The following is a 16,157-nucleotide window of genomic DNA, read 5'->3' as shown; positions in this document are numbered from 1 at the left end:
TTAATTTGATCATTTTTCTTTTAATAAAAAGCGAAAACGGGTCCCACAGACCCGAACACCACACCTTAAACGGCAACTTCAGAGGACCAGTCCAAAAGCATGTTGGACTGGAGAACCTGCCCATGTACGAGTGCGTGAGTGGACGTAATGCAGAGTATGAGCTTGGTCCCCACCTCCAGTTATTAATAAATAACGTTTAAGGGATGATGGATGCATGCATGGTGAAAGCACCTTTTTAAACCCTTAAAAAGAAGGTACTTTTGTCATTTATTATCTTCAAGTTTAATAGAGTTCGTTGTTCCTTGAATTCTTCCCTCAGATCAAACCAAAAAATATATTCTTCTGAACTAATTTGTTTGAGTTGTGTAAAGGTGTTCACTCCTTGAGTTCTTTAAATATAGACACATTCAAACATTTGGGCTCTCATAATAGAATTATGAGAACAAACAGGGCATTTTTCCCCCTAAACAATGGAAACCTTGTTGTGGGTCATTTAAATAAAAAGACACAGTTAAGACTTCAGTCTTCATGAACGGTGACACAGGATGAAGGTTGAAGCTAAAATATCCAATAAAATCTGAATCCACAGACATCAACCATTGTGATTCATGACAATTTCTTCATGCCTGTTCCTCTGCTGTACATGTTACTGTGTAATTATCACAAAACAAGTAAACATGAACTTTTATACCATAAGCAAGTGCATGTGATTAAGATGAATAACTTATGTCATGAAATAACTTTACTGTTCAAGTGTATTTGAGCTATGCTGATAATGTTTAGACAGATATCACTTTATTATGTGTATTTATTTATTTCTCAGATTGAATTGTCTGTAGGAATGCTGGTTGTTTGTCCTCGGGGAAAAATAAAGATTTTTTCCCTGTTGGGACCTTCTTAGTGGTGTGTATAGAAATAAAAATTATGCTTTTACCCTCAGCAACAGCAGTCTCTGTTTTCATTCATCTGTATAAAACATGTTTGTTTTACACAACTGCAGTTACAAACCAGGGCACAAGTGTAGCACTATATTAGAGTTAATATAAAGTTTACAAAGAATGTATGCTTTCAAATAAATAAGAAATCTGCTGCTTTTGAGAAGCAAATAGTGTCAAAAAGGTTTTTTTTAGGAATCTAACTGTATGGATATTCAGTTTAGTTAACATAAGTGGTTGAATCTTTAAAGTGATTCCATAACTTTGTGAACGGAGGCAGTAATAAAACATGTCTTTTCAGATAAGAGGTAGTGGTGGAAAATTCAATCCATCATTCCAAAAATGTTGTAAAATGTAAATTAACACAGAATGCAATAATATGGAAATATAAGAAACTCATATTATTTCCCATAGAACATCAGCATCCTTTAAGAAGCTGACACAGAGTTGGGTGTCCCTTCGCCCTCTTTTCCATGATGGTCCCTCTTTCCAGTATAACCAACGATTAAATCGCTACCTGCTGTTGAACCTGAGAAGCAACAACATAAAAGGCTCTGCTGACACCTGCTGGTCTGTTTTTATACTGCAGCACAATTTGGTAGCCCAGTGTGTGTCACATTTGTGACAATTTAGAGTAATTTCCTATTTGTCCTACACCAGGATGCCTGCTCAGAATACAGGAAAAATCCTACCCGTCTGTTCGCTCTAATTTTCTTTTATATCATTGATTATTCCATTTTCTATTCATTTACGTGTATTTACTTTACTTGAGCCGTTTATTTTGCTGTGCGTTGTCTTGTCTGTTTAATATAAATAAAGGGGGAAATCATGTTGATATACACGCAAGCGGGCAAATTAGCGCATGCGCAGAGGCGACATTGTAGAATTCCGGGTTTAAATTGTGCAGTGACCGTTGTCCATTCATGTTTTTCCCCTTTATTGTTACGTGTATTACAAAAAAAGTTTGTCGATTGTTTTGTCGATTTATTTTTTCATTTAATGTTACATTAATTACAAAAAAGTTGTCCATTGATCCAGTGACATAGAAGGGTAGAACGATATTCGCGGTTGATGTTTCTGGCGGAATGTTTTCACGGCTACGCGTCGCAGGAAATATGGTTTGACAGCGAACACTATTGTGTTTGTTTGTTTTGGAGCAGATCTTTAGAATTATCAATTATAATTAGCTTCTTTTAAAAAAAAAAAATCAAGCACATATCTCGAAGTTGTTGCTTATAAGGAAAATGTTCGCGGGATTACCTGAGCTCGGGATATCCAACGGCGATGATCTTAAAGAAACTCTTACCAACTGCCCAGACCCTCTTAAAGCTATCGATCAGTTTCAGGTAACGGCAGTTTGTGATTTGTTCGGATAAATGTTCTCTCTTGCTGATTAAAATGATGCATTGTTCTAGCCATGGTATGTGTACAATTTAAATACCCGAATCTATATAAATCTTGTAACTATTGATGTAACTATTGAGCGCCAGTTTTCTCTCATTTAACATGGCGGGGTTGCATATTTTACTTTTGTTTAATTCAAAGAGAACAAGCGTTTGAAGAGTTTGTACGGAAAAATCCCCAATTCTCATACTACCACTGTTACTATTTGCATGCCAAAGGATGTCCTGTTTACGAACGAACGAACACACAAATTACTTTTTTTGCCTAAATGAGTTAAAATATTTTTCCAACATTAAATTTAAAAACTTTAATTCACATTTTAAATATTTATTGCTGTTTTACAACACATCTATGATCTCTGAGACCAATATGATTTGGTTGTCAATATGAGTGTGCCTTTGGGACATGTGGTGCAAGTAGCTCTGCAGATACAGCCATGTTGCTAAAGTTTTAGCGTTGTCTGACAAGATGCTTTCAGCGATGTCCCTGTCAATGCTGGTAAGTTGTGTGTAACGGAAACGTGTTTTCCTGATGTGCAGAGTGGAGGGAGAGAGAAGCTGCTGAGTTGTCTTGATGATTGCCATAGTGAGGTCCGCATTAGTGACTTGAACTTCATTGGAGCTGCTTGGACTGGTAGACCAGATGTGCATTGCATTCTGGACCATCTGATGCAGCTTCAGCACACGTGTTAGAAGGTCATCAGATGATTTTTCTGATGTTGAATAAGGCAAAAGAGGCACGACCACTTAGACTGAGGCTCTATGATCAAAAAAGTCTGTTGATCACCAATCCTGACTCCAAGACTTCAAACAGCCTTGGAAGAAGCATGAGACAAGCTGTCAAGTGTGGTGTCAATGTTGTGATGAATGGAGTGGTTGTCTTGGAAAACCCAGAGCTCATTTTTAGCAAGATTCAGTTAGAGGTTGTTGTTCTGCATTTATACAGATATTACAGGGAAATAGCAGGATGAACTGGGTGTCATCTGCATAGCAGTACGAAAAACCATGATTGGCCCCAGTGAAGTAGTGTATATGGCAGTTTGAGCCACTCCTCTCACAATATTTTCTCCCAATTACACACTGATGATGCCAAATCGATTTTAAAGATCAAAGCTGTCATGAAAATGCCAGGTGAAAGTGATGCATGTTGTGGTGCATGATGTCAAGAAGTTGCAGATCCACCTGCAGATGTTGTTGACCAACTTTAACTTTTCCACCAGCAGTAGGACTGTGATGAATCCATTGTTTTATATTTTCTTCTAAATTGGATATGGGTTTCCCCTCAATTGGGACAATTCTGTCAATGGGAGCTGAACCTGCTTCAGTGGTGAGAACAGCAGCATAAACAGCAGCCAGTGGTGTAGGAGGTGGTCAGTGGGACAGTCATTATAAGGGCTGTGTTGAATATTTCCTGATGTACCCTAGTTGATCTATATTCAGAATAATTCCTCCACTCCTACTCAGCAGCTTCACGCCAAGTACAGAAGTCCACCAAAGGCCCTTGTTAAAAGATTTATTTCGCTTTCTTCTAATCCTTATTCTCATTGTCATTTGTAACATCAGCAGCTTCCTCTGCACATCAGCCTGGAAATGAGACTGTCAATGCTCGGTGTATCCTACTAGACTGTTGCTGATCTGATGGACTCCATGTTTAAGAAAGAAATGCATGGATTGTATTACAATTACTATTATAAGTGACATGATTTCAATATTTTGGTTCATTTTATCATTTAATACATTTATACTTAAGTTATTTTATTGTTCAGTATGTTTGAATCAATTTAGTCATTTTTTGTATTCATGATTAATTAATTATGGATTGGTTTTCAGGCAATTTCTTACCAATTAATGACTTAATTCCTTTAAGTTTTGAATATTTTCCAGCCAAAATATAAATATGCATGGACAAAAGGATTCAAACCATTCTAGTACCTTTGCACCTTTAGAGACTGTCCTCCTACATTTAAATGTTAATGAAAGCAGCAACGGCTGATTTATGCTTGGTGATGTCACAACCGCAGATGGAGAATGGTATCTTGCTGCCGACCCTCCAGTCCGCTCTGCCCTTCCTTGATCTACACGGAACCCCTCGCCTGGAGTTCCACCAGTCTGTCTTTGACGAACTTCGGGAGAATCTGATGGAGCGAGTTGCCGTCATTGCAGAGGGCAAGGAGGCAGACAGGTGTGTCACGATAGCAAGTAGACCCTTTTTTTGTGGTAGAAACAATTTTGTCGTTGATCTTTACCTCATTGTGTTAAACAGATATTCCAAACTCGAAGAGCTGCTGGAAAAGAGCTTTCCTCTTGTTAAAATGCCATCCATTCAGCCGGTGGTGATGCAGGTGCTGAAGCATCTGCCCAAGGCAAGTGCTTGTCAGAGCTCTGTCTCTGGTGGAAAATGGTGTACAAGTAACAAAATTTGTGATTTGGGATAGATTTTTAGCTGTGTGGCTCCGAAAATCAATGGCAAAACTGACTCTTACTGTGTTATCATGCTGTGATCTATATGTTGGTATACACTTATGCACTTACACTTATGCATCAGAGTATGTGTCTATAAGCACTCTTAGCTAGAAATGGGTAAATTCCAGAGTTCTTTATTCATTTTTACAGGATTAAAGGACCTGAAATGATTTTTCATGATGCTGACTGTGACTATACCCCTCTGGGCTATTGCGTGATGCCTTTTTAGGACACATACAGGTTAACTTACGTTAACTACTGTATTTTCAGTGGAGCTGATATTAGAGCTATTGAAGAATGTTTACTTGTTTATGGTTATTTGATTGTTATTTTCATTAGTGTAGATTAAAGAAAGAAAAGCTTAAATAATTTTGATTGCCAGCTATTCAGACTTTTTTTAGACATAGAAATAATGTTCAACAAGAACGTTGAATCTTTTCCTTTCTTTTGTGCTGACAGTTTCTTATCTGGCGATTATCTGTTGATGATGATGATGTCATCATCTTTGCCCATCTGCCTTTGCATCAAATAACATTTGAGCTGTGCTTCCCGCTGCAGGTGCCCGAGAAAAAGCTGAAGATTGTGATGGCCGACAAGGAATTGTATAAAGTGTGTGCTGTGGAAGTGAAACGGCAGATCTGGCAGGACAACCAGGCTCTGTTTGGCGACGAGGTCTCCCCCCTCCTGAAGCAGTACATAGTGGAGAAGGAAGCAGCTCTCTTCAGCAACGACGTCTCTGTCCTGCACAGTTTCTTCAGCCCATCTCCAAAAACACGGCGTCAAGGGGAGGTGAGTCTGACGTCTGAGCCGAAGTACCCAGACTTGGAGACTTGTTGTATGGAGCAATGTTATGGCTGTTGCAGGTGGTCCTGAAGCTGACCCAGATGATTGGCAAAAACGTGAAGCTCTATGATATGGTACTGCAGTTTTTAAGGACGCTTTTCCTGCGAACACGTAACGTCCACTACTGCACGCTGAGAGCGGAGCTGCTGATGTCTCTTCATGATCTCGACATCACTGAAATCTGCTCTGTGGACCCCTGCCATAAGGTCAGAACACAGAGACGATCCGCTCAGGGACGGTTTAGGAACACTGAAATGAACCCAAAGCCTGCACATAGTGTTTAACTCAGTTTCATCTGTGTTTTCACTGTATTCTTAGTTCACCTGGTGTTTAGATGCCTGCATCAGAGAGAAGTTTGTGGATGGAAAACGTGCCAGAGAGCTGCAAGGTTTCCTGGATGGGGTGAAAAAAGGACAAGAGCAAGTTCTTGGGTGAGAAACAGTGGATTGAGGGATTTTTTTCAACCATTATTGGGATTCCTAAACTGAAAATGATTTAACTTCCTTAAGTTATTCAATCTTCAGAGAGAAAAACTGCAGCTTTTCTCAAAACACCTTTATATAGAACATCGAGCATCTTCTGTAGTTTGGAAACAGCTGTAGTTGTAAAAATGTGTCCTGGGATCAGCAGATGCAGACATTGATGACAAGCCTTCTGGTTTGTTGAACGCAGGCTCAGAACAGAATTACATACCATTCAGGAATTTCTTGAATTGGATTGTTGAACTTGTATTGAATTTGTATGTTTATCCTTTTCAGAGACCTTTCCATGATCCTGTGTGACCCATTTGCCTGCAATACCTTGGTCTTGAGTATCATGAGGAACCTGCAAGAGCTGCTGAGCCAGGATGCTTTACCCAGGGTGAGCCTGAGTGCAGATAACACTTAATTGTTGAGATTGTTAACCAGTTTATTGTTGTCAGAATCTAAAAAAAAAAGTAGCACTGACTGTAGATCAGAGCACATAACAAGTTACCAGCTATTCATCACTGGGCCAATATACAGAGGTAGACAAAATGTTCAGTCTCATCCGGTGAAGTCAGTGTTGACTTGAAAATAGAAAATTAAAGAAATATTTATTATTACGGGGAACCCAGCATCAGCTGTTGCCTATATGGAGGAGATGGCAAAGCTCACAACACTGAAACTTGTTTAAACCAAAGACAAAATAAATTCTTCAGACAAGAAAATAGAAGTCCAGCTTCCCTGGATGGAAGCACCAGCTTATTTATTTAAACATACAAATCCATCAAATGTGACTTGAGTGTAATGTGATGATTTAAAAAATAAAATAATGGAATGATATTTAATATGGTCCACCTTAATATTTTGTTGAGTTGTATCCATATGTAGTTTGTTTACCTTCCTACTCCTAAGTCACAAAGTGCATCAATATTGAATTAATGTATTGCACACTGAGTTGCACAAGTCTACAGCTCATGACTTAGAACATAATAATGTGGTCCTTATCAAACTGGTTAAAAATTAAGTCAATAATTTTAACAAAGAAATGTGCAACATTCTTAAAAATAAAATAAAATTGAAATAAAATATAAAAAGTACCACCATTCCATCAACATACAGCTGAAATATGTGTATTTGAGCAGGATAGTCCAGATCTGATGCTGCTACTCAGGATGCTGTCACTAGGGCAGGGGGCGTGGGACATGATTGACAGCCAGGTCTTCAAAGAGCCTCGTCTGGTATGTGCACTTTAAAAAAAATCACTTAAATGAATCCATATAGGATCAATGTCTTCGCCAGTGAATATAGATCTTTGGTGTAACTGGGCTATTGTGTTGGTGCTGTCAGGATCTCGAGGTGGTGACCCGCTTCCTGCCAGCCATGATGTCGGTAGTTGTTGATGACAACATCTTCACCGTGGAACAGAAGCTTCCTAGTGAGGAGAAGAGCTCACAGGTGTATCCCACCTTACTGCCAGATGCTTTCTACAGGTGAAGAACTGACACTTTTCTTCCTCACTTTCTTAGTATAGTCAGTTTCATTCTGAAAAAAATTTGCCCTCATAGGAGGGAAACACTGAGATCTGTAAAAGTGGAGGGCAGGAGACAGATGCACAAAAGCCATGCAGAAGCAGCTGAAACCTTAGATAGATTACATACGTACTGGTATGTTGGTGTCCCTGGTTAGGATGAAGCAGAACAGACAATGATGTCCTCTGTTGCCAAAGCTGAAGTGGACGAACTTCAGTGTGAACAGAGAGAGAGCTTCCAAAAGAGAGCTTGCGCTGTCATAAATGTCCTGTTTCACATAGGGACAATCAATGCTGGACCTTTATTTTCTGTGAGAAAGCACATAGTTCATAGTTTTGGTATTTCTTCATTAAACCAGTACAGTACTGCCTTTCTTTCCTGTCTCGAGTTTCTCTCTATCTGTTATCAAAATGACATATCAATGGTATAACTGTCCCATACATTCAGCTTCCTAGTCCGGAATTTTTGCTTTAAATGAAGCGTGTTCAGATTTTTAAAGCTCTAAAGTCATGTGTTTCTGCCAGGTACCTCCAGGAAAACAGGGTAGCCTGTGAGATGGGTCTTTATTATATATTCCATATTGCCAAACTGAGGAACAAGAATGCCCTGCAAAGACTCCTACCTTCTTTAGGTGAGTGTCCTTGAATGGTGACTGAATAACAAATGTCCTCTATAGAAACAGGAAAAAATGTTTTACCTAATTAAATAAAGTTGCCTCTCACAACAGCCGCCGGTCTCACATACATTAGCAATACTCAGCATATACAATAAAATGCTGTGTGATCAACCCGCGGCATGAACGTTTGTTCTCCTCCCACAGTTGACACCTATAATGATATGGCATTTGGGGACATCTTCCTGCACCTGCTGACAGGACACCTTACTCTGCTGTCTGATGAGTTTGGATCAGAAGACTTTTGTTCAGTTGTGTTTGACAACTTCCTTCTCACCTCCTTCTCCAGGTAAATCGTCTCACATATACTCTGCTTTAATGGAGGTGTAAATGCAAAAAGTATAATTATTTTTTTCTTTTAAGACATTTCAACTAGATCCACATATTACTGTAAATCGGATATGTCCGTGACTCTTCTGTCTTCCAGTAAAGAGAACGTACACCGACACATCCTCCGGATGTTATTACATCTTCACCACAAGGTGGCGCCATCCTACATGGAGTCGTTAATAAAAACTCTTGAACCCCCTAAACAGGTTAGCTTAATGAATTAATTAATCTTTTTCTTACGCACACACGCACTCGACTATGTTGTGGTGGCTGATGCACTAACGTGAACACAAGTTGCTGTTGCAACCACTATGTAAATAATTTGTCTGCATAAAAACATATTTTTTAACCTGACAATTCAGTTTAGTTTATTATAGATCCAATTAACCTCATTTTAATTACATGTGCCAAATCTATGACTAAAACGTGTGTATTTTGAGGTGCACTGTGTGACGCTGTAACCTTTGACCACAGAGCAGTGAGCAGTTGAAGGAGCTGTATACCAAACTAATGGAGAAACTGGAGGCCCACAAGAAGAGCTCTCCTGTACTAGAAGAAAAACCATCCTTGGATTTGGGATTGCACGCTGTGACTGTCTCCACCACCACCTCCTCCGCCCCAACCACACCCTTCTGAAGCCCTGTGAATGTCATTAATAGGGGCGTCCAGCTTTAGGAGTGTCAAATTGAAGGTCTGCCAATGGCTCCTTTTCATCAAGGGCCGTGTTGCTTTTCTTAACTCTGTGTTCTTTGTTGACTAATTGCTCTTGCCTTGTTCTTGTTCTTTCATTGTTGTATTTCAACTGTCAAGAGTGCATCAATATTGTAAATAAATTTTTATTTAGAAATATGATGTGTAATATTGTTGTATTGATACAAAATGGATGTTGCGTTATATGGAGGGGAACTTTCAGTAACCTGTTTGATCTGACTACCTCACTAAAACTCCTACAGTTGTGTAAATGTCATTATAAAAAGTACAGTTGTTGTTCCTGTTCTCTCCGTTTAGTGTTAGGAACACTTTGATGTTGATTTCATCATCATCTTGTGTAGATCCAGCAGCATCCTGAGAGTTTTCATGTGTGTTGTAGGTTGGCAACACACTCCCTGTTTTGAACTCTCCAGTTATGTGATGTCAGTAACATATGCATACTGTATATATGTGAGTTAAATGTTATAATCTGCTCTTATTGATCCTCCTTTACAATCTGTTCAAAAGCCGTTGTGTACGACAATATACACAACAGTTTCAGGGTTAGTTATCAGGGGATGTTTCCATTCTCACAACAATAAAAAGAGAAAATCTGAATTTATTAAAGTAGATACAGTCTACAGTAGCATTGTAATTAATCATGTCTCAGCTGCCCCACTTGGCATAATGCAAAAACACAAAACACTAAAAGTTAAGTCAACATGGCATCAGCGGTGGTAATTTTTCAGTCTTTCAGAGGTGGAAAACACAGTTGCTGTTCACGAAGATCCCAAGAGGAGGGAATAAAGACTTGTTTCTCACACCATGTTATCCTAAAGGTAACCAAAAGTTCCTCACTGTGACAACAACAAAAAAAGGTAGACACCAGAGGTGAGGGAAGCCGTCAAGCTGAAGAAAGAGGCCTACAGGTCATGGCTGGTCTGTGGGTCTCTGGAAGCAGCTGACCGGTACAGGTTGGCTAAGCAGGTTGCAGCCGCGACAGTCACGGAGGCAAAACCTCGGGCGTGGGAGGAGTTCGGTGAGGCTATGGAGGAAGACTTTCAGTCTGCTCCGAGAAGATTTTGGCAAACTGTCCAGCGCCTTAGGGGCAGCAGGCGGCAACTCGCCCACACCGTGTTAGGTGTGCGTGGGGAGCTGCTGACGTCTCCTGGGGCAATTATCCAGCGGTGGAAGGAATACTTCCAAGAGCTCCTCAATCCTACCAACACGTATCCTCAAGGTGGAACAGAGTCGGATGACCAGGAGGTGGACCATCCAATTTCCGGAGCGGAAGTTGCCGAGGTAGTGAAACAGCTGCCCGGCAGCAGAGCTCCGGGAGTGGATGAGATCCACCCGGGGTATCTTAAGGCTCTGGATGTTGTAGGGCTGTCCTGGTTGACGCGCCTCTGCAACATTGTGTGGACATCGGGGGCAGTGCCCTTGGACTGACAGACCGGCGTGGTGGTCCCTATTTTTAAGAGTGGGGACCAGAGGGTGTGTTCCAACTATAAGGGGATCACACTTCTCAGCCTCCCTGGGAAAGTCTATGCCAGGGTGCTGGAAAAGAGGATTAGACTGATAGTCGAACCTCTGATCGAGGAGGAACAATGCGGGTTTCGCTCCAGTCGTGAACCACGGATCACCTCTTTACCCTTGCTGGGGTGCTTGAGGGGAGTTGGGAGTTTGCCCAACCAGTCCACATGTATTTTGTGGACTTGGAAAAGGCTTATGACCGGGTCCCCAGGAGCATCCTGTGGGGGGTGCTCCGGGAGTATGGGGTGGAAGGTCCCTTGATAAGGGCCGTCCAGTCCCTATACCAAAGGAGCAGGAGTTTGGTCCGGATAGCCGGTTGTAAGTCGGACTCGTTCCCAGTGAGGGTTGGACTTCGCCAGGGCTGCGCCTTTGTCACCGGTTCTGTTCATAACTTTTATGGACAGAATTTCTAGGCGCAGCCGGGGAGTGGAGGGTGTCGAGTTCGGTGGGCGGAAGATCTCGTCGCTGCTTTTTGCGTATGACGTAGTTCTTCTGGCGCCATCGAACAGGGACCTCCAACAAATGCTGGGACTGTTTGTGACCGGGTCTTCGAGGGTGCATGGGAGTTTGCCCAACCAGTCCACATGTGTTTTGTGGACTTGGAGAAGGCATTCGACCGTGTCCCTCGGGGGGTCCTGTGGGGGGTCCTCCGAGAGTATGGGGTGTCGGGCCCGCTGATACGGGCTGTCCGCTCCCTGTACGATCGGTGCCAGAGTTTGGTCCGAATTGCTGGCAGTAAGTCGAACTCGTTTCCGGTGAGGGTTGGCCTCCGCCAGGGCTGCCCTTTGTCACCGATTCTGTTCATAATTTTTATGGACAGAATTTCTAGGTGCAGTCATGGTGTTGAGGGGATCCGGTTTGGTGACCTCAGGATCGCGTCTCTGCTTTTTGCGGATGATGTGGTCCTGTTGGCTTCATCGGCCCGTGACCTCCAACTATCACTGGATCGGTTCGCCGCCGCATGTGAAGCGGCTGGGATGAGAATCAGCACCTCCAAATCCGAGGCCATGGTTCTCGACCGGAAAAAGGTGGAGTGCCTTCTCCGGGTAAAGGAGGAGATCCTGCCCCAAGTGGAGGAGTTTAAGTACCTCGGGGTCTTGTTCACGAGTGAGGGAAGAATGGAGCGGGAGATCGACAGGCGGATCGGTGCGGCGTCCGCAGTAATGCGGACTCTGCACCGGTCCGTTGTGGTGAAGAGAGAGCTGAGCCGAAAGGCGAAGCTCTCGATTTACCGGTCGATCTTCGTTCCTACCCTCACCTATGGCCATGAGCTTTGGGTAATGACCGAAAGAACAAGATCACGGGTACAAGCGGCTGAAATGAGCTTCCTCCGTAGGGTGGCTGGGCTCTCCCTTAGAGATAGGGTGAGAAGCTCTGCCATCCGGGAGGAGCTCGGAGTAGAGTCGCTGCTCCTCCGCGTTGAGAGGAGCCAGATGGGGTGGCTTGGGCATCTAGTCAGGATGCCCCCTGGATGCCTCCCTGGTGAGGTGTTCAGGGCATGTCCCTCCGGTAGGAGACCCCCGGGGAGACCCAGGACACGTTGGAGAGACTATGTCTCTCGACTGGCCTGGGAACGCCTGGGGATCCCTCCGGATGAGCTGGAGGAGGTAGCTGGGGAGAGGGAAGTCTGGGCTTCTCTCCTTGGGCTGCTGCCCCCGACCCCGGATAAGCGGTAGAGAATGGATGGATGGATGGGTTTGTGACCGAGTGTGAAGCGGCAGGGATGTGGATCAGCACCTCCAAGTCAGAGTCCATGGTCCTCGCTCAGAAAAAGGTTGAGTGCCTTCTCCGGGTTGGGGATGAGGTCCTGCCCCAGGTGGAGGAGTTCAAGTATCTCGGGATCTTGTTCACGAGTGAGGGTAGGATGGAACGGGAGATCGACAGGCGGATCGGAGCGGCATCAGCAGTGATGTGGGCGCTTAACCGATCCGTCGTGGTGAAGAAGGAGCTGAGCCGGAAAGCAAAGCTCACGATTTACCGGTCGATCTACGTCCCAGTCCTCATCCATGGCCATCAACGCTGGGTGATGACCGAAAGAACGAGATCGCGGATACAAGCGGCTGAAATGAGTTTCCTCCACAGGGTGGCCAGGCTCAGCCTTAGAGATAGGGTGAGAAGCTCGGACATCCGGGAGGGGCTCGGAGTAGAACCGCTGCTCCTCCACATCGAGAGGAGTCAGTTGGGGTGGCTCGGGCATTTGGCTAGAATGCCTTCCGGACGCCTCCCTTTAGAGGTGTTCCGGACATGTCCCACCGGGAGGCGGCCTCGTGGCCGGCCCCGGGAGGCGGCCTCGTGGCGGGCCCAGGACTAGGTGGAGAGATTACATCTCTCGCCTGGCTTGGGAGCGGCTGGGGGTTCCCCAGGAAGAGCTGATGGAAGTGGCCGGGGAGAGGGCTGTCTGGGCATCCCTCCTGAAGCTGCTGCCCCCGCGACCCGGATCGGCAGAAAACAAAACAAAACATAAAATTTTGAGGACGTTGTAGATGCATGAACAGAAATGAACTCAATATGGTCATATTCTATATATAAAACGGCGGTGAGCTGGTGGTGGCCGGTGGGAGCCGCTGGTATTGTCTCTGCAGCTCCCTACGCCTCTGTCACATGTCTGCGACCACCAGGAGTGGAGGAGTGGGGCATTGTAAAGAGTTTGTTTACAGTGTTGATAAACCTCCCCAGGAGGAGAAGAGGCTGTTCACACATGGCTACCAACGAACCCCATTGTACCAAGGGAAGTTTCAACAACCAGCAGGAGGGGTGAAGCAACCAACAACCAGGTGACTGAAGCTCCAAATGTGTTAATGGCTCCTGAAGTGTGCCTGGAACTCCGAAACAGTCAGTTATAACTGGTGAAGCCTCGTGAGAGGTGAAACATCTTCAAGAAGCTCAACAGTCCAGTTACTATTATACAACTACCAGAAATAACCTGACCTGGATGACTGAGAACCTTCACAGACAAGTCCCCTGATAGTTTGTTTCAATTACCTTTTTTCAAAATGTCTTTTCATTTAATAGTGTTTCTCATAGTTTTTAAGGTCTCTGTAGATAAACCAGAGCAAAGCCTGATAGTCCTTATTCCAGTAAGTAAAGCATAGCCTAATTAGCTTAGCACGTGGTGCTAAATAGATCTGAAAATAAAACTTTAGAGATATTCTGGAGCCCACGTAGCTGATGGACAATTCCATCGTCCATCCCAAATTCACCCTCCAGTGACAATTCGCCAAGAAGAAATATCTCTGGTCAGCGAGAGTGGTGAGAGGCCTCCCCGGGGTTTGAAAAGTGCCCCACCTGCCCTGAAACATCTCCCTTGGACTGCCAACCCCTCACTGCTCCACCGTGGAGGCTGAAACATGTCCACCGAGCAGCCACGGTAAGGCACTTACAACATGGAGACCCATGCCTCAGAGTCACCCGGGTGTCAAATGTAAATTAGTCACGGGAAAAGGGTGGGACTGTGTGTGTGTGTGTGTGTGTGGGGGGGGGGGGTGTAAGAACTTGATATTGTTTTCTCTTACTTATTTAAATACTGTCCATAACAAAAGGCGAAGTGCGGCCCCAAGAGTGCATATATAAAGAAAATTTCACTCGGAAAAGGTCTCCAGTAAATGGCTATGAGAAAGGCCAACTTTAATCTGCACACGCTGGACGTTACGATAGGGTAGACAGATTGTACAGCCCAGTGAGGGATGGGGGGCAGAAAAGCAGACCTCTGTGGCTTTGGCCCCATATAACAAAGGATTTCCATTACGTGAAGGCCATGTACAGAGAAAACAAGTTTGCCATAGGAGAGGAGTGTTTGACAAAAAATATGAACCAGGTTTTACAGATGAGGTGCTTACCGTTGGCGAGTGCAACCCGCACTTCCTGCCTGTAAAAAAATCCTAAGCCTTACAAAAAAAACCTTTATCCTCTTCATCTTTAAAAGTACAGTAGTTCACATTTCCAAGTGGATGTAATGCAGCATATTGAGTTGAAGGAGCTCTATGAGGTGGCCTCAACAGAGATTTCCTCTCCTCACCCATGGTTTAATGTTCCTTCACAGTCTGCATATTATGGCTGGAGAGCTGAACCCAAAGAGGGACAGACGAGATGAACTTGTCTTTGGCCAAGTCCTAAAGAGGCTCTTTGTTGAGGATTTTGCCATTTCAACGGAGCTATTAAATATAAAATTTCAGTAATAGAGGATTTGATTCATCACACTAGTTCTGCCATGTTGGTATTTACAGGCCTGAAACTGTATTATGTAGCGTTCCTCGGCACAAGAATCAAACTGTTTGATCTGCTCGCCAACCAACCGTTTGCTGAACAGATGTGCTGCCAACCCTATAATGTGGGAACAGGTCACATCCAGTTGGCAGGCCACTGTCCTCTCAAGAGACAAGCCTCCATCCTGAATTCATGATTCAGTGTTTCAACACAGCTGATGGAAGAAGAGCTGGACCGAACCTTTTCAGTTTCAAGACTGCATGATGATGGACACACTGATTACTCCACTTTATTATTCGCACATATATTTAGTATTAGCTGCTGTTTTCATTTATTTAAAAATTTAATCAGTTTCTTTGTTATGTGTTTTCTGGGGGAGGTACCTCGGCCAAAGCCTGATTTTTGGTTGTGTTGTATCTTCCAGTGTGATTCGTATCTCATTTTATTGTATGCTGGTTTCTGCCACCTGTTAAATGTCACCTGTGTATTATTTTATGGGCTGTCAGTGGCCCCCATGATAGGGAACCAGGGTTACCAGGCTGTAAATGTGGTACACACACAAACACGTACACACACACACACACACACACACACACACACACACACTGGCTTAGTAACAAATTAGATAACATATAGAAAAAGAGTGACTTGGGGCAGCAAAGTTAATGGCTGATTTTTGCGAATATGTATGACGTCACGTGTTTGTGTTGACTGAGCAGTCAAACCGGCCTGGGGGCGGGTGGAGTCAGTGTTAGTACACGGGTCATACCTTTGGAGTGTTGCGTTGCCTTATTTTGTCATTATAACTTTTTGAAACAACTACGGAGTCAACTTTTTTCCACCTTTTTGGAGACGAGCTTTAAAACTAAATAGATTTTTAAAACAAATCTTTGTAAAAGTGGGTCAGACACGCCCCTGCACCTTATTGTATTGCGCCATATTTTCCAAAGTATTTCACAATCATTTTTCCAATGCTGTATTTCTGTCGGTGATTTTTATTTTAAATTCTCCTTTCGTCATTTGATAACTGATCGACATCTGAGTTTTTAAAAAAAACGGTCTTGATTTAACGTCATTGTCGGGCGGGGTCT

General features: G+C 43.5%; 1 protein-coding gene across 1 annotated transcript; it reads left to right on the top strand.

The window, feature by feature from the left end:
- The first annotated feature begins 1,801 nt into the window (after positions 1-1,801).
- On the top strand, positions 1,802-9,976 carry nelfb (negative elongation factor complex member B). Its single transcript, XM_003974518.3, has 13 exons — positions 1,802-2,281; positions 4,360-4,520; positions 4,602-4,701; positions 5,360-5,590; positions 5,665-5,850; positions 5,963-6,075; positions 6,403-6,505; positions 7,251-7,346; positions 7,456-7,598; positions 8,162-8,268; positions 8,458-8,599; positions 8,738-8,846; positions 9,115-9,976. Exons 1-13 carry the CDS (start codon positions 2,180-2,182, stop codon positions 9,274-9,276), a joined length of 1,755 nt encoding a protein of 584 aa, XP_003974567.1. The 5' UTR covers positions 1,802-2,179; the 3' UTR covers positions 9,277-9,976.
- The last annotated feature ends 6,181 nt before the right edge of the window (positions 9,977-16,157 follow it).

The sequence above is a fragment of the Takifugu rubripes genome, chromosome 21 (assembly GCF_901000725.2).
Source record: "Takifugu rubripes chromosome 21, fTakRub1.2, whole genome shotgun sequence".
In the NCBI taxonomy this organism is placed as follows: domain Eukaryota; kingdom Metazoa; phylum Chordata; class Actinopteri; order Tetraodontiformes; family Tetraodontidae; genus Takifugu; species Takifugu rubripes.
The sequence above is the reverse complement of the archived record's forward strand: the minus strand, read 5'-3'. Positions and strand labels throughout refer to the sequence as shown.